The 27,050-nt window shown below is 41.2% G+C and overlaps 2 protein-coding genes across 4 annotated transcripts in view; one reads left to right on the top strand and one right to left on the bottom strand.

Moving 5' to 3' along the window:
• LOC134659855 (GDP-L-fucose synthase) overlaps positions 1-27,050 on the bottom strand; it is a 73,995-nt gene that overhangs the window by 4,454 nt on the left and 42,491 nt on the right. Inside the window, exon 2 of the mRNA XM_063515567.1 lies at positions 61-143. Within this exon, the coding sequence (XP_063371637.1) occupies positions 61-63 (3 nt within the window). The 5' untranslated portion in view covers positions 64-143. The remainder of the gene's footprint in view (positions 1-60; positions 144-27,050) is intronic.
• Positions 644-26,981, top strand: LOC134659576 (RNA-binding protein FXR1). 3 transcript variants are annotated; one of them, XM_063515243.1, is made up of 15 exons: positions 644-788; positions 1,162-1,214; positions 1,298-1,451; positions 5,183-5,346; positions 6,118-6,285; positions 10,289-10,375; positions 10,960-11,125; positions 12,089-12,232; positions 13,617-13,754; positions 14,920-15,067; positions 16,383-16,473; positions 16,672-16,843; positions 18,331-18,418; positions 24,092-24,157; positions 26,157-26,981. In XM_063515243.1, exons 1-15 carry the CDS (start codon positions 738-740, stop codon positions 26,333-26,335), a joined length of 1,869 nt encoding a protein of 622 aa, XP_063371313.1. In that variant the 5' UTR covers positions 644-737; the 3' UTR covers positions 26,336-26,981. The 3 variants fall into 3 exon arrangements, with proteins under 3 accessions (XP_063371313.1, XP_063371320.1, XP_063371328.1); XM_063515250.1 differs by having other exon boundaries at positions 10,978-11,125; XM_063515258.1 differs by lacking the exon at positions 24,092-24,157.

Genomic DNA, 27,050 nt, shown 5'->3' on the forward strand with positions numbered 1-27,050 from the left:
AAATACTTATTTAATAGCTCGGATTGTCGATTGCATGAGCTGTTTTCATAGCTTCCTTACCATGACGAAGTTAAGAGAATAGTATGTTTGTTTGAAGTTGCACTAAAATCTGCATACGTGGCGAGAATCAAATAATATGTAACCTGCAGTACCGGCAGAAATATAATATTTGTTAAGTTTGATTGATGATCACAAGTTTGAGTTTGATTGAATTCTGCTTGAACTTTGTCAAGATACCTAGTGTCAAGTGTCAATGTCAAAATGACAGTTACTGTTGAATGTAGGTAAGATATTTGAGATGTGATTTATACCGCTTTTAAGCTATTAAACTAAACGTTAAATGTACGTTGAAAATTCTACCTTTTTATGACATACCTATCGCCAATCTGATTAAATTGTCCGATCAAATCACCGCCGATTATGACCGATATTACCGATAAATTGGTATCTGGACGCAAGAATACCAATTTGTGACGCTAATATTCGCGTTTGGGGATTTTTTTTTAATTTAGAGCGCTTAAATATCACTCATCATCTGCATCATGATCGATCGGACTATTTAAACAGATTGGCGAAAAATTGTCAGCGTCTGGATAGGCCTTAATATATATTATCGCTCCGTCTGTGAGGGTTTTTAAACCATAGTTTGGAATAGAATAAAAGCAAAGTTGTCTATGCATTTTTTTGATTGGTCAGTCGACGAGCGTTCGTTCATCTAAATACGCTTTCAAACCAAAATGGAGGATTTGTCGGTCGAGGTGTACGGTGAAAATGGTGCTTATTATAAGGTTTGTAAAATATGAAGTACGTTCAATTTCTCATTATAAAACGGTAATTTAGTTCGTGCTACATCTCTTAAATTGTTTTCAGTCAGTAGTTTCACTTTAAAAGGTAAACTTTCAAAAATATTTTTCCGGGATGATCATCACGGCTGGAATGGACGCCATGTCCGTCTGTCAGGGCGTGAATTTTCCATGTGCTGTAAATTATGCCGATTTTACTATATATTTTTAGCTCTGGTCGAGGAGTTTAATGAGGGCGGCTCTCGCCGGATTGTAGTTGTAGCTCATTTTGCGTATCTGACCTACATAACTTCTTATTTCTAGCGCATTACTAAGTTATTCGATCACAGGATTCTCAAAAAATTCTTTATATTTATAGGCCACTGTCACCGACGTGCTCGACAACGAGGTTCTTGTAGCCTTTGAAAATGAGTAAGTGTACAATTGATTTTAATTACTACTGACATACAAATTTTGGTTGTATTTATTTACTAATTTGTGTGATTTTGTTTAAGCTGGCAGCCAGAATCCAAATTTCCTTTCTCACAAGTGTTCTTGCCGCCTAAGGACACGGGAAAACACACAGAGTTTGTGGAAAACCAGGAAGTTGAGGTGTTTGCCCGTTCCAATGAGAAGGAAGCATGCGGCTGGTGGACGGCCAATATCAAGGTAAGTTATTTATAGTTTTTTATGTCAGTTAAATTTATCAGATGGTCATATTTATCTTAACTTAATTAGCTTCAGTTTATTGTAAAGTTTTAACATCATTCCAATTTCACCTGTCAACTGATCAATGATCCCATTATTTGTTTACCATGGTAACTACAATTAGTACCTTTCAACTACTAAATCTGGCTTTATATTTTATTTTAATTTTCATCGCATGTTACTGCAGTTTACTATTTGCCTGTGACACTGGTTACACTGTAGCTTTTAGAATTTATTTTAAGAATTGATGCAACAAAGGCTTGACAATGATTAAGATAAAACTGATGAAATTACCTTGGTCTACTGGTAAATTTGTTCTAGTTTCTGATTGGAAGTGGTTTTTATATATGGTTTTGATCTAACACCATAATAATTTTAAGATTAATATAATAGGGTAGAAAAACAAACCAAAACTATCTGTCAATGACATACTAGAGGTAATTATGGTGTACCCTAATAAATTAATAGTTCTCTAATTCTTTAGATATATTTTATTTTGAGTGTTAAAAATATTGTTATAAATTGACAATTGTCAATTATTTAGAATTGAAAATTGGCTGCTTGCCACACAAAGGGACAAAAGAGTCTGATATGCTTTTAGGATTATGCCCATTCTCAAGTAGTTCCATTTTTGTGTGATAAATAGAAAAAAAGTTTATAAATAATATTTTTTTTAACAACTTAAAATATTATTCCAAAGTCTGATACAACTCTTGTCCAAAAGACCACTCCTCACCCAATGTGACTATTTTAAAATATGGTAATTGGAATAATATGAATAGAATACACATCTTGAAAGCTATAATGGACTAACAAGATTGAATAATGCAGTATGTTCAAGGACAAGCTGGTATAAGAATCTCAAGGTCAGTGGCTTTATGTTAAATAGCTGAAATGGCAAGGGTGGCAGTCTAGATTTGGGGTCTTAAAGACATGTTTACCAAGGCTATTCATTCCTAATCAAGTTTCAAATATATATTGTGAGTAAATTAAGTAACCCTAGGCATATATTTTATGGATTACCCCAAATACTGCAGTTAATTTTTTGTGGCAATATAATTTTTGATCTTTCACCTAAGTGACCGACTAGTTTTCCACTTTATTCCTAGTTAGTGAAATAGCACTAATTTATTTTAAGACTACTTTTTTACTTTTTACCTCAGTTTTTGTTTATCTTATAATCATAATGCAGTGCAAAAAAGGGTAGTTGAAAGACATGGCACTACAATTTCCCAATGTCAGGTTCAACTTTAGTGTGTTTAAAGTATTTCATACTTACAATGCAAAAAGGGACACTTATGGTATTACTTCAGTGTTTTAAGTAATTAGTGCTGAGCAGAAAAAATGAAGTAGATGATAACTTTTTACTATCCTGTGGGTATCCTGTGGAAAATGTAATTTATTATTTTAGTTGTCAACTTGTCACATAACATATACTTTTAAAACAAAACTGTACAAAATTTTTGGAGCTTCAATGCCTGGGCTAGATCCAATTCCTAGGTTAAGTAGTGTCCTATTAAAAGGGCTCCTTAAAGTAACAGGCTCTACAACACGAGACTGTAACCAACAGGAGGAGATGGCTCCAATGTTGCAGTTATAGGTGGCTGTATAACCAATCAGGACTCATTTTTCCATGCAGGCATGCATGTTGTTATCCTAGAGAATTGACCAGCTGGGCGTCAAAAATTTTCAGGCCCAGGGAAGGGCGAATTGCAGTGCAGAAGGTTCTACCGTTGTGTGGTTCTAGTGTGGTTTTGTGATGGGATTGATCAGAGTGAATGCAGGCAATAACCTTATTATTTTTCTGACATCTCCTAGTCAACATTTAAATTCATAGTTTCCCTTTCTCCATTGCTCATGGTGATTGATGGTAGTACTATTAAGGGTGGAGGTAATAAAAATAAAAAAATACAGTACATTGTTTAGTAGATTCAATTACCAAAATTATTTTAGTAGCATAATATGACTCATCATCATTTCATAGTATACTATACGGGGAACCTTCATAGTATACTATACGGGGAACCTTCATAGTATACTATACGGGGAACCTCCTAGCAGTTAAAGGGCTGGTGTGCAGGACTGCTCGGCGCAGCATGGGATTTTTGAGAACAAGCATTAAAGGGTTTTATTGCTAGAGATTACAGTTGTAATTTCAACGTTCTACATTCTTAAGCTTTTTATTCAGCCATTGAACTTGTATATTTGTAATTAAGTTTATTTTGTTAGTGTCTTCAACTAAAAGTGGTTGTTACAGTAATTGAGAAAAATGAAGTAGTCTCGGTAAATCAGATTTGTTGCTGGTTGTAATGACAGTGACACACGAGTCAACAAGAGGTAATCTGGTCATGCTTTTAAAAAAATTCTAAGATTTTGTATCAAAATGTGTGTTTTCTTCGCCTTCCGTTTAAATATGAAAATTTCGTTCATGTGCAAGGTAGATTTTTTCCGAGGTCTGTAACGAATACATTTAGCAACATTAACAATTATACGATGATTGACGATTATAAAATGTAGTAAATGGCGGTTCATCATTTACGTGCTATATTTTGACGATTTTATAACTCCTACGAGCTTGTGAAATTTATTACTTGATGATTTGAGGATACTTAATAGTAGTTTGTGTTACAAGGGATCAAAATGATATATTTCCGTCAAGGACGTACATTGAATCCTGAATGAAGCGATGGATTCTATAATAGAATCCCGAACGTAGTGAGGGATTAAAGTAGACTCCTGAGCGTAATGAGGGATTCAAGCGTTAACGCCCAAGACGAAATAATTTTGATACCGTGTGACACATACTGCTTTTCACATCAACTATGAGGAAAACAAAAAAATCTTAGTGTTGACACAATCTGATGCTTAAACAGATTATTTAAGCTAAAAAAATAATGTGCAAAAAAATGTAAAAATAGTGTGCTAGAACAGAAAAGTGTTACTTTGATCCCTCCTAGCAGGGAGGAAAAGTGCCTCTCCCTCCCATAAATTCACACATGAATGAGCACCTGTTGCCACGGATTGCTCTTTATGAACAGATTTTTTTTCAATATTTAATAAATGTTTCGGGGCAATCTCACACAGATCGACCTAGCCCTGAACAAAGGGTGGTGTTCCATCTGTCCAAGGTGTATTTGCGTCTCACATTTTGCTTTATTAGAAAGTGAGATGCAATGCATATTGGATATAGATATTGGACAGATGGAATACCATCCTAAGCAAAGCCAAATTAATGCCCTTACCAGGACTGGGATTCAAACTCAGGACCTTTTGCTTCGTAGGCAGGGTCACTTCCAACTAGGCTGGGAGGCCGTATTCATAATGTAATATCATTAATTAGGTAGATATAAATAATAATAATAAATAAATAATAAATATTATATAGGACATTTTTACACAAATTGACTAAGCCCCACAGTAAGCTCAAGAAGGCTTGTGTTGTGGGTACTCAGACAACGATAGATTATATTATATCAAATACTTAAATACATAGAAAACAACCATGACTCAGGAACAAATATCTGTGCTCATCACACAAATAAATGCCCTTACTGGGATTCGAACCCAGGACCGCGGCTTCACAGGCAGGGTCACTACCCATTAGGCCAGACCGGTCGTCTATTATTAGATATATTACTAAACTAATACATGTATCCTTTGTCATTTGAAGCATGCATTATTTTTGTTGCCAGATGATGAGGGGGGACTTCTTGGTGATAGAATATTTAGAATGGGACAACTGCTACACGGAAATAGTGCCAAAGGACCGTCTCCGAGTCAAGACCCCCAAGACCCCCATCGACAAAACCACCTTCCACAAGTTTGAGATACCGGTCCCTGAAGATCTCAAAGACTAGTAAGTAAATCACACTAATTTAAAAAAAATTATGTAGGTAGCTCTGGAGGTTAAATGATAAAATACGTAATATTGCGTATACCATGCATCTGTCTGGTTTTATGACATTAATGAACATTATGAAAAGTGCTGACCCAATACCAATAAATAACTGATTTTGCATTTATATTTTTGAATGCATGTGTACACTTTTACAGACAGTTATTTTGTTTTTATGAATCACTTTCTTTATTCTATGTTTAATCAAGTGTGAAAATGATAGTTGCAGCTAGCTTGAATCATATTATACTGTTATTGCTTCTGAATTCTGTTTACACAGTAATAAATATTATATTTACTCGAATATGGTTAATGGTTAAAGCATAGGCTTGGTAATTTGAGACCCATATGGGGCTGGGACCCGGTCCCTATATGAATATCACAGAAGAAAAAAATTATAACTAGAGATGTAAACTGTAAACAACATAGTCAAACGGCTAGCTACTTTCCTGAATACCTGCACAGTTAATTGAGCACAATAGGTTCAACAGGACAGTTTGCTTGACAATTATTGATGAAGCTACATTTTGTCAGTTCTCCATACTAGCTACCGGTACAATACTAAACATTAGTATAGAATAGGGTCTACCGCGAAAACCGAAATTCGCAAATTGTGGGGATCTTTCTCCTTTACTCCAATGAAGGCGTAATTAGAGTGACAGAGAAAGATGTCCGCAATTTGCGAACTTCGAATTTCGCGGTTATAGCCCTGATCGTGATTGTATCCCACAGCCTGCACGAGATCCACAGCGCTAAGGTGGAAAACGCGCACAAGGAGTTCCAGAAGGCGATCGGCGCCGCGCTCGTGTGGTACGTGCCCGAGCGCGGCGCGCTGGCCGTGCTCGCACGCGGAGACTCCAGCCAGCGCCGGGCGCTCATGCTGCAGGAGATGCACTTCCGGTCAGCCACTACCCTACCCTACCCTACCTATGCTTGACTAAACTATAACTTTTACGCCCACTTGCACCATCCCAGAAACCCGGGGTTAAGCGGTTAAATCGTTAACCAAGTATCAAATTTATTTATTATTATTATTTTTTTTATTTACACAAAAGGTACATGCTCACAAACAAAATTTATGATATCGCCAAACTGTAACCAGTTTGTTGGCGAATGAAGCGCTCACTTAACTAATCGAATCATGCACCTAAACAAAACAATTAGTACAAAACAATAGCATTTAAACAATAGGGTAATCCTTATTATAATCTAAAAACTAACATGCACACATATGCTTAAGAGCGCTCCAACAAGAAAAGTCAAAATAATGCAAAATTGATGATATTCCTCGATGAGATTCAGTACTTTAGGGTCATTATTAGAAACAATGAGTACTTGTTACGGTAAAAGCGTCTTCTTATCTTTAGGAATTACTTTTTAAATATTGGAAAAAGGGCTTATTAAATTAGTAATGATTTTTTTTCTGATGGTTGTTTCCGAAAAACCACGTGAAGCACTAAATTGTAAGCTCGTATTTGGAAATGTTGAGAAGTTTACTCTGGTAAAGCTGGCTATTTTGTATTACTAATACCCTGTACATTAGGAATTACTTTTGACATTTTTCCTAAATACCTTTGAGAAAGAGAAAATCGAAGAAAAACAAACTCAATTTTCTCTCCGAAACAAGTGTCAATTCCTACGAAATTCTACTTAATATCGAAGTCATTTTCATACTCAAGCAATCTGCAGCGTTTGCTTATACTGATGGTATACATTAGTGTTTATGAAATTCTACTATAATTTTTTGGCAATTTTTTGAAAACGACTCTAATATTACCGATGACGCGCGGTCGTGAGCTCAGTGCCGCGGCAGAGCTTGTAGAGGTAGGACGTGTGTCGGTCGGCTCCGGACGTTTTCAACGGCGACGACGAGGTTTTTTATCATTGTGTGCGGCAGGCGCCGTGTAAAATGCTATACTGTGTGCGTGACAGTGCGTGTAAACGGCGACTGAGAAACTTTGATCCTAGTACTGTGTATTTGGTTTTATAGTATAGTATGTAACTACCGGACAGCATTAAAGATATTTGAAATGATCTGATATTTTATAGGTACTAAATAAAAAAATGGCTGAATACAAATGCTTTTGATGACATGTCAGAATCAGAATATATAGGTCTGATGATGGAGCTGGGAGGTGGTCACCGGTACCAATCAACCATGCAACTAAACCACTTCGTGTTTCGGCTCGTTTGATTCGTCTCAACAAGATCTTTGACACAAGATAGGACTCAGGGTCTGATGATGGAGCTGGAAGGTGGTCACCGGTACCAGTCAACCACGCAACTAAACCACTTCGTGTTTAGGCTCGTTTGATTCGTCTCAACAAGATCTTTGACACAAGATAGGACTCAGGGTCTGATGATGGAGCTGGAAGGTGGTCACCGGTACCAGTCAACCACGCAACTAAACCACTTCGTGTTTGGGCTCGTTTGATTTCTCTTAACGAGATCTTTGACACAAGATAGAACTCAGGGTCTGATGATGAAGCTGGAAGGTGGTCAACGGTACCAGTCAACCATGCAACTAAACCACTTCGTGTTTCGGCTCGTTTGATTCGTCTCAACAAGATCTTTGACACAAGATATTACTGAGGGTCTGATGATGGAGCTGGAAGGTTGGCACCGGTACCAGTCAACCACGCAACTAAACCACTTCGTGTTTGGGCTCGTTTTATTCCTCTCAACGAGATCTTTGACACAAGATAGAACTCAGGGTCTGACGATGAAGCTGGAACGTGGTCAACGGTACCAGTCAACCATGCACCTAAACCACTTCGTGTTTGGGCTCGTTTGATTCGTCTTAACAAGATCTTTGACACAAGATAGTACTGAGTTAGTTGCATAGTTGACTGGTACTGGTGACCACCTTCCAGCTTCATCATCAGACCCTGAGTTCTATCTTGTGTCAAAGATCTCGTTGAGACGAATCAAACGAGCACAAACACGAAGTGGTTTAGTTGTATGGTTGACTGGTACCGGTGACCACCTTCCAGCTCCATCATCAGACCCTGAGTATCACCTAGTGTCAAAGATCTTGTTGAGACGAATCAAACGAGCTCAAACACGAAGTGGTTTAGTTGCATGGTTGACTGGTACTGGTGACCACCTTCCAGCTTCATCATCAGACCCTGAGTCCTATCTTGTGTCAAAGATCTTGTTGAAATGAATAAAACGAGCCCAAACACGAAGTGGTTTAGTTGCATGGTTTACTGGTACCGGTGACCACCTTCCAGCTCCATCATCAGACCCTGATTATCACCTAGTGTCCAAGATCTTGTTGAGACGAATCAAACGAGCTCAAACACGAAGTGGTTTAGTTGCATGGTTGAGCTGGTACCGGTGACCACCTTCCAGCTCCATCATCAGACCCTGAGTCATATCTTGTGTCAAAAATCTCGTTGAAATGAATCAAACGAGCCCAAACACGAAGTGGTTTAGTTGCATGGTTGAATGGTACCGGTGACCACCTTCCAGCTCCATCATCAGACCCTGAGTATCACTTAGTGCCAAAGATCTTGTTGAGACGAATCAAACGAGCTCAAACACGAAGTGGTTTAATTGCATAGTTGACTGGTAACAGTGGCCACCTTCCAGCTCCATTATCAGACCCTGAGTGTCACCTAGTGCCAAAGATCTTGTAGAGACGAATCAAACGAGCCTAATCATGTTACTACATGGTTGATTGGTATCCGTGACCACCTTCATCATCATCATCAGGCTTCATCATCAGATGCTTAGTATCAGCTCGTTTCTAAACTTAAGATACAAATTAAAGGTTTTATTATATAGCTAAAATAGTTTCACTATACAACCTATACCATATGCAATGACGAAAAATGAAAATAAGCGAGTACCTAAGTAAGTACGTATAATTTCTTTCTAGTAATAATGACCTACATAAGTATGTATATTTGCACTGGATTTAGTATTTTCGTACCAAATAACATTTTTAGGACTTTGATATTAAAGTACAGTTAGTGTTGTTATGATTGATTTCAATGTGCTTCACGATCGGATCAAGAATGTTTAATCCATCATTGTAGTGCGACCGAGGGAAAATGCGGTGGAAGGGTTCGGCGACCTGAGATCGCGGGGCCTGCCGCAGCGCGTAAAATACCTAAACTCGCTCATCCCCGAAATGTAATAGCACTCTTAACAAGTTAAATAGGTATCACAATTTCCAAAATTTTAATTTTTTAAAAGGTATGTTTTTAATCTCTAACTGTACTGGTAACCATGGTAACTCCAGGTTTAACCGGTTAAACCCGGGTTAGTGAATGGTGCAAGTGGGCCTTAGACAACCAACATTATAACGAAGAAAGGGTTCTTAATTAACACGATTTTGATGGGCCTTATACTAGGGTAAGTAAAAGCAGTGATGCACTGTGATTGGGCCGAGGGCGGTGGGGGAGAAGGTCGGTATTAACTCTTAAATAAAATGTAAACCTTAGGGTCTCCCCAAACTTATCGACGCGGAATCGGCAATGCCAATAGAAATGAAACTTTATGTCCACGCAATAAGAGCGAAAAAGACGCCGACGCGTCGGCCGTCGACGGCCGAACGGAGCCGAACCGAACCTTACCTGTTTATGCTGTTTACTATCGGCTTTCGCCGAATCCGCGTCGATAAGTATGGGGAGACCCTTACATTACATTGTAATGAAAATTCAGCACTTCTCGGAAGTTCATTTGCTAAGTATCAATTGAACTACCGTCTGTTCAGTCGGCAGACTGACGGAACAGGGCCAGTGCTAACATTAAGTCGGAAGCTTCAGGGCTGCCGGTCACGAGTCGATCGAGATAGTAGTATAAAGCTTCACACAATGCTTAATCAATTATTTTTAAATCAGTAATACATAGTTTATATTAATAGTGTTTTAGTAATGGCTTATGTTGTTTACAGAAATCTAACGCAGAAGTTGTTATTGCTGAAAAAGACTGAAGAGGCCGCTAGACAGTTGGAGTCCACCAAAATACACAACCAAGGAGGGTAAGTTGTTATTGTTATTTTATTGAAACTTTCATTACACCATTATCGGTTTCAGTGTGTGTGTTGTGTGTGTGAAGTAAAAATGCCTCTCTCAAAGTGAATTTGATTATGAGCATTTCTTGAACTTTTATTATGCTTCATTGTTAAACCACTTGCTGGGGTTCAAAATTATCTTTTTTAGGGTTCCGTACCCAAAGGGTAAAAACGGGACCTATAACTCCGCTGTCCGTCCGTCCGTCCGTCCGTCCGTCCGACGTTATGTGACCGAAGTTAAGCAACGTCGGGCGGGGTCAGTACTTGGATGGGTGACCGTTTTTTTGCTTGTTTTGCTCTATTTTTTGTTGATGGTGCGGAACCCCCCGTGCGCGAGTCCGACTCGCACTTGGCCTTATTTTTTTTATAATGAATGTCACGTTTCTGTTGATTTGGAATGAACACCAAAAAGCCAGCCAACATTAATAATATGTTCGTTTGCACAGAACATAACCAACCCACATAATTTTGAAAATGATGTTTTAGTGAGTGTAACCGATGAACGTTAGGAATGATTATTAACGATAACTGATGTCGGCCCCGATTGATAGTAGCTTGGCGGGCGGCAGGTACTCGGATGAGTTCAGCGTGCGCGAGGACCTGATGGGGCTCGCCATCGGCACGCACGGCGCCAACATACAGCTCGCGCGCAAGGTGCCCGGAGTCTCCAACATCGAGCTCGAGGAGTGCTCCTGCACCTTCAAGATCTGTGGCGAGGTCAGTTGTTCTACATAATCTACATCTATCCATCGCATTCTAACAAACACTCTTTACACATTGTCCAACATTTGATATCGGATCAGACTATGTGAAACTGCTTTAACTACTAATGCATTTTAACTTTAAGTTTGGTTTAATTAGGCTGTTGCAGTATTAGAGCTTCTTTATATAAAGCATCTCCAATGCGTATCAAAATTATCTCAAGGGATTGAGGATACGCTAATGCACAGATACGTGCGAATGAATGTTAATCTTTTGTTTTAACTGTCCAGGTTACTATTTAGGCAGGACTTCCATGAGGGGTTATGTCCTTCAAATTGGGGAATTGATGGTGTCTCACTCACTCAAATGGTTTACTTTCCGACAATATGGTGATTAACCTGTCATATCCCAAGGGCTCAAATATGAGCCGTAAATAATTTTTCCAGATTTCCCACGATTTTCAAAACCTCCCACTTCAACTCCCAGTGGCTCAAATGTGAGCCATACTGGGAGACAACGACAAAATTAGTTTTCGGGTCGCGGGATCGGACAAGTTAATATAAAAATTAAAAATACCTGAATGAAAATAGTGTCACATACTCATGAAGTCATCTTCTCTCGGATATGGTATAGTTAAATATACGTAGAGTGAAGTGAAATCCTTACCTTTCTATCCTATCAACTTTTCACAGGCCAATCGCGTAACTCGAATCTCTAGATACGTATGTGAGTGTGGAAAGGGTTCACGTTGCAGCTCAACACTGCAATAATTAGCACCACACGGCTAATACCCAGCGGATCAAAGGGACGCCCCTGGGGAATGCGTATAGTTAGATTTGTTGCACCAAACTTAAATACCAACAAAGCGTGTTTAAAATACTAATGTATGGAGTTGAATTGTTCTTAACTGCCGTGAATTGTGGTGCAACTGGCCCTTAATGTCATTGTATGTTGTCGAAGTGATCTATTTGTGTGCAGACTATGGAGGCGGTGCGCGGCGCGCGCGCGCTGCTGGAGTACGCGGAGGAGTCCATCAAGGTGCCGCGCGCGCTCGTGGGCAAGGTCATCGGCAAGAACGGCAAGGTCATCCAGGAGATCGTCGACAAGAGCGGCGTCGTGCGGGTGAGTGCCCGTCTCTATCCACCGCATAAGTGCGTCCTGTACGTACGCCGAGGACGCCGCCCTTTTCATTCTATCATATAAGACTGCCGAAACTGGTGAAGAGGAGTCATCTATTAAAACGGATTATATCGCGTATATGGAATATACTACATCCCGACGTTGCGAACCCTTTACAGCGTTCGTGGTCAACGGGTGAGGAAATACACTGCACTGTGCAAAACTACCCACATTCAAAATCAATGAACCATCATAAACTATAAATTTTAAGGCTTACATGCAAAATTCTACATTACAACTATTTTCAAGTAAAGATAAAGATACGCAACAAAGCTACGCCGTCTCTAACCCTACAGATACCCTCCTACAATTTAGGAGGGATTTAAATCTCGGGTCAGAGGTGTAGCTGTAGGGTTAGGTTACATTTAAACATGCATGCATTGTCGTTGGGACAAGAAGGTTCTCTAGGCGAGTATCCCGGGGTTTGCAAATACACTGAGCGTAATGTCACAAAATAGATACAGTACAGAAGTCAATCACATGTATGTACTTCACTTTTCATACCTACGCTCGGCGGTCGCTCTAGGGTTGTCAACTATGATTAATGCACAAAAAACTATCGTGGTAGTGGCACTCGTATCTAGTAGTGGCCGGGGCGGGGTGCTTACCTACCTACTTAACTGTTCTGTTTAACGTTAAAACGAACCATCGAAATACAAGCAGATACGTACTTACCTCTCTGAAACCACTGGTAGTTTAAAAAACGACAATTCACCGTTTAATGTTGAATTTAAACAACCGTTCACTGAACAGTTATAATAAAAAATTTTTTGTTTCTCCATTATTGCACAAAAAAAGTTCACAGACGCGTGTCTCAAGCGGTTGACACTCGCGCTCGCACTGGTCCCAACCGGTCCGAGATATCGTGTCTGTGAGCATTGTCTATGTGTGCGTTGCTCGAGCGCACTTTGTATGTAGATTGATTTCTGTACTGTATCTGTTTTGTGGTATAGTTTGTAGCTTTCTAATAGACCCCGAAGGCTAATCCTATTGTCTATTGTTCAGTAAAACCGCACGTGCTACTTACCTGCAAAAAAGGGTCCTAATTATTCTATTTGGCACCTGAGCGCGGGCTAGTCCAACGCTCAAAAAACCAGTGTAGGTGCGCTCTCCGATAACGCGCCTTTGTTACGCATCTCGATGACACATTTTAGACTGGTTCTGTAGCGTTCGACTCGCCGGCACTCAGTAACCGAAGTACCGATTTTTTATGCAGGTGGTTGTGGCACGTGGCACGTGCGGTTTTTCTTAACAATAGACAATAGGATTAGCCTTCGGGGTCTATTAGAAAGCTACAAACTATAATGTGATGTTGTCCCTTGTGCAGGTGAAGGTGGAAGGCGACAACGAGCCGGCGCCGGTGGGGCCGCGCGAGGAGGGCGTGGTGCCGTTCGTGTTCGTGGGCACGCGCGAGAACATCGCCAACGCGCAGGTGCTCGTCGAGTACCACGTCGCGCACCTCAAGGTACATTCTACAATCGCGGCGGCGGGCTGGAAACTAAAACTACCACTACTAAACATCAGTCACACGCTGCATTCGGAGGTTTTTAGGGTTCCGTAGCCAAATGGCAAAAAACGGAACCCTTATGGATTCGTCATGTCTGTCTGTCTGTCTGTCTGTCCGTCCGTCCGTATGTCACAGCAACTTTTTTCCGAAACTAAGAACTATAATGTTGAAACTTGGTAAGTAGATGTATTCTGTGAACCGCATTAAGATTTTCACACAAAAATAGAAAAAAAAAACAATCAATTTTGGGGGTTCCCCATACTTAGAACTGAAACTCAAAAAAATTTTTTTCATCAAACCCATACGTGTGGGGTATCTATGGATAGGTCTTCAAAAATGATATTGAGGTTTCTAATATCATTTTTTTCTAAACTGAACAGTTTGCGCGAGAGACATTTCCAAAGTGGTAAAATGTGTCCCCCCCCTGTAACTTCTAAAATAAGAGTATGATAAAACTAAAAAAAATATATGATGTACATTACCATGTAAACTTCCACCGAAAATTGGTTTGAACGAGATCTAGTAAGTAGTTTTTTTTAACACGTCAAAATCTCCTAAATACGGAACCCTTCATGGGCGAGTCCGACTCGCACTTGGCCGCTTTTTTTTTGTTTTTCTATCAAAAACATAACAGAAAATTATAATAAATCAGACTCAGAATTTTCTTTTGCTTCATAATAGGTACATGCAAAATGGTATGAGTTTTATTATTATTTTATTAAATATTTTGATTTGTGTTTTTTAAGTACTCACTCTACTATACAAATATAAATTATAAACTGAAATAGATGTCATATATTAAAGAAAAAATGAAGCCTTCCAGTGGTGAAGGCCGGATTCGAACCGGCGTCCTTAGCAATCCGGGCTAACGAATTTTTTGTTTGTTTTACTCGAGATTTAAAGACTGTACAGTGATAGTAATAATATCTATATAGCTGGTCAACCAAATCTTGTCAGTAAAAAAAGGCGCGAAATTCAAATTTTCTATGGGACGATACCCCTTCGCGCCTACATTTTTCAAATTTGCCGCCTTTTTCTACTGTCAAGATCTGATTTTTCGCCGATTCGTTCTTGAAATGTGAACGCCGATACCGTATAAATAGAATGAGTGTGTCGTTTGCAGGAGGTGGAACAGTTGCGCGCCGAGAAGCACGAGATCGACCAGCAGCTGCGCTCGGTGATCGGCGGCACGTCCACGTCGTACCCGCCGCCGCGCGGACACCCCGCCGCGCGCGCGCGCCGCCGTCCGCCGCCGCAGCGCTACCCGCCGGGTGAGTACACACTACACACCACCGGGACCACACTGACGTCCACGTCGTACCCGCCGCCGCAGCGCTACCCGCCGGGTGAGTACACACTACACACCACCGGTACCACACTGACGTCCACGTCGTACCCGCCGCCGCGCGGACACCCCGCCGCGCGCGCGCGCCGCCGTCCGCCGCCGCAGCGCTACCCGCCGGGTGAGTACACACTACACACCACCGGGACCACACTGACGTCCACGTCGTACCCGCCGCCGCAGCGCTACCCGCCGGGTGAGTACACACTACACACCACCGGTACCACACTGACGTCCACGTCGTACCCGCCGCCGCGCGGACACCCCGCCGCGCGCGCGCGCCGCCGTCCGCCGCCGCAGCGCTACCCGCCGGGTGAGTACACACTACACACCACCGGGACCACACTGACGTCCACGTCGTACCCGCCGCCGCAGCGCTACCCGCCGGGTGAGTACACACTACACACCACCGGTACCACACTGACGTCCACGTCGTACCCGCCGCCGCAGCGCTACCCGCCGGGTGAGTACACACTACACACCACCGGTACCACACTGACGTCCACGTCGTACCCGCCGCCGCAGCGCTACCCGCCGGGTGAGTACACACTACACACCACCGGTACCACACTGACGTCCACGTCGTACCCGCCGCCGCAGCGCTACCCGCCGGGTGAGTACACACTACACGCCACCAGTACCACATCGACGTCCACGTCGTACCCGCCGCTGCAGCGCCACCCGCCGGGTGTGTGCACACCACCGGCAGCTGCGCGAGCTTGCGTCGTGCAAAGGCCAAGGACGACGTACGCGACTGGCGGTACGGGTGTGGGCAGCGGCGGCGCGTCCATTCAAGTCTTTATGGCGCGGCCACACACCCGACGAGTGGTATGAGGGAAGTATGCAGGGCAGTATGGCGGGCGATGAGAGTAACGTGGCTACGTCTCTGCTTGCTTCCCTCGCATCTTCCCATACCACTAGTCGAGTGTGTGGCCGCGCAGTTACATTTTGCTGAGTAACTCGGTACCACTGCCAGGAAGCGCAAGCGGCAAATTAAATCCTTTATCATCAGCAAACGTGTTTTTTTTTAAAGAAACAAAATAGAGTGGACCCTAAATGCCATATCGTTCAATTTAACATGTTGTCGCAATTTTAAGTTTGCAATTGACATTTCATTTCGAATAAAACTTCATACTGATACTATTTACTACAAATTCGTCCTACTTTTAGTCCTAGCTTTATCCACACCGTCCCATAGTTTACCAATAACATTGACGGTATTAATACTAAATATTTAATTTCAGGTGGTCGCCGTATGACGCCCGAGCTGGGCGACGAGCGCGGCGAGGGCAGCTACCGCGGCGGTCGCGGCGGCCGCGGGGCGCGCTCCAACCGGTAACTATCGAATTATTAGCTGTCGTTTATAAATAAAGTTTATAGTTCCACAAAATCTGAATCAAAATTCTACCTGCTTTTGCTTAGATAAAATTGTCTATTTAAAACCTTAACCCCTGCATACATAATTACATACATATTTGAATGTAGGGGTGCTAAATTAATAGCATCACTAATGGTTATGGTACTCTGCTGCAGATCGAGCGAGCGCGGCGACGCTCGGCGCGGCGACCGTGGCGAGCGGCCCGAGCGTGGCGAGCGACCCGAGCGGCCCGAGCGCGCCGAGCGGCCCGAGCGTGGCGAGCGCGACGAGCGCCGCGCGCCGCTAGAGAACGGCCGCGCGCATCCGCCGCGCGCGCCCAACGCCAACGTGAGCACCCCCTAATGTATATACGCAAGGAAGTGCCGCCCGACCCTGAATATAATCACCGAGTCTAAGCTTCGTACTAAATGGCCTTCCGGAAACCGTCCTGGCCTAACTCTGACAACTATTCCCTCTCCAGAAATATACCCCGCCCCCGGCTTTGAATATTACCTAATACACAATTTCCCCCTATAAATAAAAACTGATTGGTCAATATAGTATTTTATACAATCGTGATATGTATAATAATGGAGAGCTTTTCAGTGAGTGAGGTACGAGATTGAAAAGCTTGGTTATATCACTATTGTATACAATGCTTTCTCAACGAATCAACAAAAATAATACTTTAAACTAGTAGAATCATTTAGCTAAACAAACCAAAAGTATACCTACAGCTAAGATACGCGAGAAGCCGCGGTACCTTCATAGGCTCATACTCGTACGCGCCCTGGCCGCCGCGTCTCGGCGGGTTGGTCAACGACACCTTCTCGTAACTCATGAGGCCCTGGTACTTGCTCCGCGCTAAATTAAGTTTTTTTCTTGATTTTGGCCACCGTAGCCTATGGAGACTAATAAACAACGCTAAGTTGTTTTCATAGTCTATGGATGTTGCGATATTAAGGGTGCCACATGCGCGTTTCTGACTTATGAAGCAATTGTTTATACTATACAACCTAAAATAAATAATTAATTTGAGTTATATGTAGTTTTGTTTCATCCCCTTGACGGCGGCGAGCTGTGATTGGTCAATTTCATTATAGTTCACTAAACCGTTTCGAAATGAATATTATAGTTGAGTTGGGAGCCCATACATTAAAAGTACCCAATTGCAGTTTGGTATACGAAATCTTAATTCAAGAATGTAATGTTGACGAGTAGAAAAAAAGTTTTTATTCGCTAAAATAAAATTTATATAATTATGTCAAACCTGCTGCTGTTAAACTGCGCGCTATAAGTTGAGTCGCTCGCGGTACAATACACACGGGGTTATTTTTGAGCTCTATTTAGGATTCTATAGTTATTCTGTTTCGTTGCGCGCCACGTACTCTGCAGTCTGAACAGTTTCCGGATTTCGGGCTAAAGGAAACGGAAGCGCGTATTAGGCGAGGCGAACAGGGGCTTCGTTTCGCTCCCTCGGACTTCGGTTTGTTGCGCGTGCGTTCCAAATCCAGATATGGTGGGTTACTCCCACTAGTTACCACCAAGTTGTTATCAGTGGTAACTACTGGGAATTTTTTTCCCACCTTTTACCACTGGTCAAACAACATTTTGGTGGTAACTACTGGGAAAAAATATTCCCAGTAGTTACCACTAACTCAGTGGTAAAAGGTGGGAAAAAAATTCCCAGTAGTTACCACTGGTAACAACTTGGTGGTAACTAGTGGGAATAACCCGGTATGGTCTATCCGTTTATTTTACTAGATTCCAAATACTGAATTTCATCTGCAACTGCAATCGTATCGCCCTTTTAACCTTCTTCTTCAAATTTTCAGAGTGGTCGGCGGCGCGATGACCGGCGGCGACAGACGGACGACGAGAGCTCCGTGCTGGACTCGCAGGACGTGTCCAGCGCTGACAGAGGTACCTAACACAAGCATGACACTACATTACTCCGAGTGTGAGCGTGTAAAGTGTCATTCTATGGAACTTGCCAACTATGTGAACAAACCGCCATATTGAAACTATCAAAAAACCGGCCAAGTGCGAGTCGGACTCGCGCACGGAGGGTTCCGCACTAGGGATTGCAGAACCGGTACTGTTTAAAAGAACCGGGATTTTCGGTACCGGGCAGAAATGGAACCGGGATTTCCCGGTATTTTCGGTACTTTCGGGACTGCCTCCAAAAATCAGTTTTCACATCAATTTTCAGTAAAAAAAAAGCGTAAAACGACCACGACTCTTTCTTAAAACAATAAAAAAGTAGCACAGTGAAGGTACACACTTCTTTTGTACCATAATATGTGTCTTTAAGTCACACAATCATTAATATAATTTGTTTTATTTTCCTAAACTACATGATATTTTTACTTTGTTGATTGGCAAAAACTGAATTGTGGCTCAGTAATATCATAATTTTTTTTAAATATGTAAGACGTTTTGTGAAAAAGGATAAAACAATTGATAATTTTCGTATGCATTCAAAATGGGCTGTGGACCTTCGAACATATAATAACAGACTATCAATATGACAAATCAAGAAATTATTCAGCCAGAATTATTAATTCATTTAAAATATCATTATCATATGTGAATTTCTTATACCGTGTTTGAATTTGAATTAAAAGTAATATTTTATTAATTACAAATTGTCTCTATTTTTGCTTCTAGTTAGTATACAAATATGAAATAACTAATTGTTCGTATAAAATTATTTATCGTACAAACATTTATGCCCTTAACTTAAAGTATCAAATTACGCAATTTTATATTGTCGGCATTGTCAAACCCATTGACTTTTTTTTTTTTAATGTAGTGGTCAGCCGTAAAAGTATTACCATCAGCCTTAGATTGATAAAATATATTTATTTTCTTTATAAAACATTATATTTCATGCTAAGTAACAGAAAGCAGTCAAATATTGTACCGGAAATTTTAGTCCCGAAAATCCCGGGAGTACCGGGATTTTAATTTTGAAATCCCGGTTCTTTGCTTGGCTCTAAATCCCGGGAATTCCCGGTACTTTCGGTACCGGTATTTCCCGGGAGCAAACCCTATTCCGCACTATCAACAAAAAATAGAGCAAAAAAATCGTGTTTATTGTATGGGAGCCCCCCTTAAATATTTATTTTAATTAATTTTTAGTATTTGTTATAGCGGCAACAGAGATACATCATTTGTGAAAATTTCAACTGTCTAGCTATCGCGGTTCATGAGATACAGCCTGGTGACAGACGGACGGACGGACGGACGGACAGCGAAGTCTTAGTAATAGGGTCCCGTTTTTTACCCTTTGGGTACGGAACCCTAAAAATATGAATTTACTAGGGATTTTTGTTTACATAGTTAGCAAGTTCCATAGAATGACACTTTACAGGCAGTATCGAATACATAATGACGGCCAAAGTGGCCAAATATATCGTAAAACACCTATAGTGTTTAGTTTTCAAGCTGGCCCTTACGGCTAACTCATTGTCTATTGTAAATAAAACCTGCTACTTACCTGCATAAAAAAAGGTTCGGTCACTTTAACAGGTTATTGAATTACAACACCTATGGAAATTGCAGTAAAATTCAAAATGAACAAATGGAATAATAATTTGCGATGTCTTGTGTGGTCCCGCTATGGTTACTGAGTGCCATCGAGTCGAACGCTACCGAACCAGTTTAAAATGTGTCATCGAGATGCGTAACAAAGGCGCGATGTCGGAGAACGAACTTACACTGGTTTTTTGAGCGTTTTGACTAGGCCGCGCTCAGTTGCCAATTAGAATTACACACCAATGACCGACCCTTTTTTTGTTGTTTTACTTAGACCCCATTCGCACGTGCGCTTTTTCAACGTGCGTTAAAAAAGCGTTTGAATGACACAAATGGAAGCATGATTATTATGCATGATAACACGATGGCGTTGGCGCTTTTTATCAAGCGTTGTTGGATTTTCAACTTTAAGCCTTGGTCTTTAAATAGAATTTAGCGTGGGGGCAGATTCAAGCGCTTTTTTAACGCACTTTGAAAAAGCGCTCGTGTAATGAGGCACTTAACAAAAGACAAAGGATTATCCGTTTGGGGCCAGCTACAAAACGAACGACTATAGCATAGAAAGAAAGTTGCGTCTTATATGGCCACTTTGACTTTGGCCGTCAGTCGTCACTATCTGACTATACCAAAGCGGGGCTAACACAACTGACTATCAGTCGCGAGTCACCAGTAATACCAGTATAGGCAATTGTTAGAACAGTTGTGTTAAACCCGCAGGTTGAGGAATATAATGAACATGAAGCTTTTCCACTGGAAATGCGCTAATGCCAACTTGCGTAGCTAAGACCACTCCTGCTGAGACTATCTCAGGTTCGGATTAGTAGCTACATTAGCTACTCATAATTTATGAGGGTATAAGCAAAATAAAAGCAGGCGTAAAAGTGCATGGCGACTTTATCAATGAATTAATTCATAATTTCTCCATGCATTTTAACATAAACACAAGTTATTTTTTTAAACACATTTTCCATTTAATAAATCAGATAGAAATATAAAAAGTTGGCGAGTTGACCGTGACGTCACTACACACATTTTTATATTAATTCCATATTGGCAAATCGTTTTGACAGTTCTAAAAAAGAAGCTTATTTGACTAAAGTCCGTCAACCAAATCTTGTCAGTAGTAAAAGGCGGCAAATTTGAAAAATCGAGGGTTAGCAACACTGTGTTCGAATAATTCCAAAATGCGTGTCATCTGTGTTTTATCTGTGGAATGTGGATCGTGAACGACAGCCGTCACCTTATTTGTTTTCATTTGGTTTTCATTCTGAATCGTTTCTGTTTCAAGAGATATTTCTGCTGTCATCATTAAATACCAATACATTAAATAAGAATAAGCAAAGCTAAGGGGCCTACAATGTACAATCATGCTCGTTGATGGTAAACATTACTAAAAATTGAGGTTATGACAAGTACATACTGGAAGAACTCTTTCGAACTTTTAAGATTATGTTCAGTTTTTTTGTTTTAGGGTTAAAAGGTATAAATAATATTAAAACGTATGCCTAAATCTATCCAACAAGACCATAAACTGTGTCCCGGAAACCGTCCATAGGCCCACATGTCTAATATTTTCAGCAATCAGTTGTGACTATTTACAAAGATGCAATAGAATACTACAGAGTATTATGCTTGGTTGAAGTGACCCGGTAACATTGGTAACTTCATTATATTTTTTCAATTAATGACCTGAATTATAGTGTAAGCTAAAGTGACCCTTATCTTATTTACCTTTAAATTAAATAAACACCCAAATATCAGTTGTTTTATTTTTAATATGTAATCCTATTGTACAATATATACCAATCAAAAAAATTACACAGGTATGTCATATTCATCCAGAAGAGTACACTAATTTACATTAACAAGTGGCATATTATATTATAAATAACAAATATATGCACTATCTAATTATCTGCATTTTGATATGATTTTATTTTAGTAAACTTAGAAGACATAGATAGGGAACAAAGAGAATATAAGCACTACGATAGGGAGTTGTTTTTGATATCTTCAGTTCATCATTTTGATTAACATTGTTTTAACATCGCTTTTAAATTGTCCGTCCGTTTCAAATTTTTTCAATAAACCGCGAGTGACAATTTGAATTGACGTACGCAGGGCGCGCTCAGCGGAAAAAAATCTTTTGGTTCGATGTACGTTGCTGCTTTTCTTAGCGCAATACTGCTCGTTGAGTGTTGCCCTACTTTAGTTTGCTTTACATTGCTACTGACAAGATTTGGTTGACGGACTATAGTAGGAAAGTACCCAATTTGGCCATGCATTGCAACGGGTGTTCATTGGGCATGTGGTCCACGGCGGTCCACCATATCACCATTTCGCTATTTAACCCTATTGTCACATAATTACATGTTTGGTATTTTAAGTCCTAAAAAACCATCAACCTTGGACGTCTAGGGTATTCCGCATCCAAAAACAAACTTTTATGGTTTAAATTTAGAGTTGAATTTTGATTATTTTTGATGGCGCGATATCGTTTCGGTATACCTACCCGCAGGAGATCCTGTCCGTGGCTTCGAAATGACCCACCTCCATTTACAATAATAAAGATAAACCATTAATAAAATGCGCGCCCATACCAAAAACCTATGCCGCATATAACAAAATACAAAATCGTTTATTTGTCCAACATAGGTATGAATAGTACATAAGTACAGATCTTATAATATTACTGTTGTATCACTATGTTGTGCCGTAAGGCGTACAAAAACACCGCACCGTATAACTTAATCTTATATTGACTACTTATGCTCTATTTGTCTCATAGATATTGGTTTATCATTGCCAACACTCCAACAGTTTATGATACCCTCCTACTTATTTTCAAGTCTTAACTTTTTGGAAAGGTTTTCAGCTGTGACGCTTATAACCTAGCTTACCCTCTTACTGTCTTGCATATCTCTGGTGTAAAAGTTTCTTAATTGTGGTTCATTATGAAAACAATCCATTTTCTTCTTTATTGTCTAACTGAGATGCAAAATGCAGTAAACATCTCGCTACAAGACGTATTTTTACTTGTTTTTTTGCCGACTTTTTGGATTTGTAGCGCGCGCAGTGATCTAAAAGAATCTCAGTTAAACAGTAAATTTACTAAGACTAAAATATATACCTAGTGAGATTCAATTTATCTATGCACCCTTAAGTAAACAAATTGACTCATATACATTCAATTATGTAGCTTGAGTGTAATGGGTCTATAGTCAAACAGTAGTTTCAATGTCAAGTGGTTTAGTGATAGTTGTTTCTCCAATTGAATGTTATTCCAAAAATAGTTTTTTATAATTATAACAAATGTAGTTGTCTAAAATCTGAAAATATTACTGAATGTGCTAGTTAAAATGTAGATGCGACTTTATAACCTACGTAGTGCCTGGTACGATAATTGAATAATATTTATGCATTGTATTATTTACGTATATTTTTAATGCACCCATTTTTTTACATTTTAATTAGTACATTAAGTGGTCCGGATAGATGAATGCGATGTTTATTTACTTTTTTCTGCCAGCGGTTGACAGCTGTTTGTTGAGTCTCGCTTCTAGTAGATATAGTCTGTGATAGTCTTTTAGTTTCGGTGGTGGTGTAACTTGTGGTAGAGTTCCTTTTAATGTCTTCATTCTAACGACGGGCGACGAGACTAACGAGGACGCCGCTGTCGTAATTATAGGACTCCTTTCCGAATACAAGGCTAAGAGTCGAGTGTGCCATCGTACTTTTTAGTATTGTTGTGTTTTTTCGCTAGTTTAATACGAAGTACGATATTTTTTAGGGCACGCATCCGCGGACACGTTTAGTTTAGATACGATCGGTTCCCGAGACTCGATTTGCGTCGCTCGGGGTCGATAATATTTCTCAGAGCGGGACTCGAGACGAAACGTAGGAACGTGACATACGCGTAGAGAGTCGCCGATCCCGTTTGTACTCTCGGGGCACGGGCGCACAGACAGCTGTCACCGCGGGTGGGGGTGTGGGGGTGGGTGTGGGGTGTGTGGGGTGTGTGGGAGTACTGGAACAGCGGGGTTGTGCACTGTGCAGAGTCCGCGTCGTCGGAGGAGCGCGGCGCGGCCGGCGAGGCGCGGCGCCGCCGCAGGAGGAGGACAGGTACTGCCGGAGCGTGTGCCGGCCCCGACCCGACCCGGGCTAGAGGGGCGCCTATTGTCGAGTCGCCGGTGACATACGAGCGTGGAAAAATAACACTGCGATTTTAGTGACAAAAAATAAGAATCGAGTAGAATCCGCTAAATAAAAAGTAGCGCGTCCCGTCGGCGAAGAATTTGAAAATCAAAGATTTTTTTAGTTTAGTTTTCACGATTTACCCGGGGTCGTCCTCTTGGGATGCACTATTGATCGTGGATAAGGTGTAGTCTAAGACCAGTCTCAACCGGAACACACTTTAACTTACCGACTAGATTATTTACGCCATTATGTTTGCCATTATGGCGTCTTTTAATTCACGTACTAACATGTATGTACTTTAAGTTGTGGTAATGTAGTTATATTTAGTGTCTGTCAAATTTGCAGTACACTCTCAGTCTATTTTAACAATCTCCTATACCTCTACTGTTGTTATATTTATCGACTCAATTAAAATTGTACGTTATAATCAGGTTATCTCCATAATAATAATATATTTTACATGGAATTGATCACGCTTTACACTAAACTCGTCGCGTGTAGACGTAATAATAATAAAGCGTTTCAAATAAAACCAGTTGTGAAATGTTGGCACTTTCTAATGTAGTTTGCAAATAGAGGAATTTAGTTTAATTTAGTTTGTCAATGTGTGCACGCTAACTTTGACTACTGAAGCGTGCGATGATATTGGACTAATTTGTAGATTGACTTGCGTGTCTGACTTATTCGGAATTAACTGAAAGCAACTTCATTTTGGAAAGTATTTTTCATTTAATACAATTAATCCAATGGAATGACCACTGTTTAACAACACTACCAATGACATTCACTTTCTCAATGCTGACAGTTAATGCAGTAAAGCTCTGGTCTCCTAGGATAGCGGTGCCGTCATATAGCGGCCGTCTCCATACAAAATATTACGGGTAAATATGGAAGTAGTATTTTGTATGGAGAAGGCCGCTATATGACGGCACCGCTATCCTAGGAAACCAGAGCTTTACAAGTTTACAGTATTGAATATATTTTATTTATTGTATTGACAGCATAGTAGTTTTGCTTCTTGATCTTGACTTTAATCTAAGTGGAATCGTTGTAGCCTCAGCATGTTCCTTATTAACTGTTCACATTACGTAAAATTTTCAGATTTAACTGTGGATTGGTTTTTATTTCATCACAATAACGTATCCGTTAGGAGAATTACTGTCACCGACACGCAGCTTCATACAAATACGATGTGTTGCAGTGTTATTTACTTATTTTTCACCACACCCGCTCGCAAACTTTATTCCTTAAACAAAGTTTGAGTAGAAACAAAGTTGATATGCTCCGCGTACGGATTTATATTGACTCAAGTTAACAATTTTGTCCATACCAATGCACAATGTATTATTCCTAAATCATTTTGTGAGTATCAGCATTTGCACATGTTGCGTGTTTAACTCTTCCAACTGTTTTGACTATGTGGAACTTTTCGAGCGTTGGAACTAAACCAATTTGGAAAAAGGAGTCTGAATAACACGGACCCAATCTGACTGCCTCATGATTATAACATTTTTTACATAGCTCGGGTACGTTGACCGCCGTTATTTTCATACAATTGTTGTGAGATCAGTTTGAAAAATCAATAAAATAACGAGTCATATTCGACGACTTTTAAAGGGCCCGTCTTCGGCTTCCTTTTGTTGTGTATATGGGTGGATCAAGTATTTCTTGTTGTTATTCTGTCCGGTCAGCCAAGAGACAATAGTAGCATAGTTTGTTAGAAGACATTGTACACCACCTTCTTCTGACACGCTTGGTAGACGACCCTCAATGGAAAGGGTTTATAAGTATCACAAAAAAGGAGACCGTAACCATGGCAACGAATGACAAGAAAAAGTTGATTCACCCATATAAAGGTGCTTCCATTGAATATCATCAGTCGCTTACTTGTAACCAGTATGATAACCCAGTTGTGTATTCACAGGAGGCGGGTGGAAGAACGGTGCCGGCGCGGCGCCCGGGGCGGGTGCGGGTGCGGGTGCGGGTGCGGGCGCGGGCGCGGGCGGGGCGACCAACGGCGGCGGCGGCGGCAAGCGGCGCTCGCCGCTGGCCAAGCCCAAGCTGGAGGCCAAGCTGGAGCCCGTGCTGAACGGCACCGCGTAGGCTGCCCGCGGCGCCCGGCGCCCGGCGCCCTCGTCTGCTCCGAGCCGAGCGCCCGCTCCGCTCTCCGCGCGCCCGAGAGCCGCGGCCTGGACCCGACTGCCCTGACTTGACGCCGACGCTCTGACGCGAGATATTATATCCTAACGTAACCTAACGTAACGTAACTTGTATCGTGCCGAGACCCCGCGAGCCGCACGGTTTAGTTTGTCCGCGTGCCGTCCCCGGACGCCCGTTCGACTCGTATTTAATCGATAGAGTAGCGCCGCAGCGCACTTTGTATGTTTTTTTGACGCCTGCGCGTGTATTTATGTGTGAGCGCGACCGCCGGAGTCGCGCGCCGCCGCGGTCGCGCGCCGCGCGGCCGCCGGCCCCGAGCCCGGAGGCCGCGGGGCCGGCGGCCGCGGCGAGGCCGGCACTAGACTTACTCGTATTATGCTTTTATAAGAGATTCGTGATTTGTACTCCTGGTTATCGATAATATGGAAAATTAATGATGTGTACGTCGCTCCCCGGACGATTCGCGCCGATCGCGGCCTTTCGGTACCTTTATGGGAGATCGGATCAGCAGTACATACGTGTGTCGTAGCCTGTACTCTGTGGTTATGTGATTTCCTATAAAATAAAACATTTCTGTACATATTTTCAATCGTATTTTTATTTGTATATAAATAAATATCCAATGAAGCGCGGGCTCGGTAGCGCGCTATCGCCGCCG

The sequence above is a fragment of the Cydia amplana genome, chromosome 2 (genome assembly GCF_948474715.1).
Source record: "Cydia amplana chromosome 2, ilCydAmpl1.1, whole genome shotgun sequence".
Taxonomy (NCBI): Eukaryota; Metazoa; Arthropoda; class Insecta; order Lepidoptera; family Tortricidae; genus Cydia; species Cydia amplana.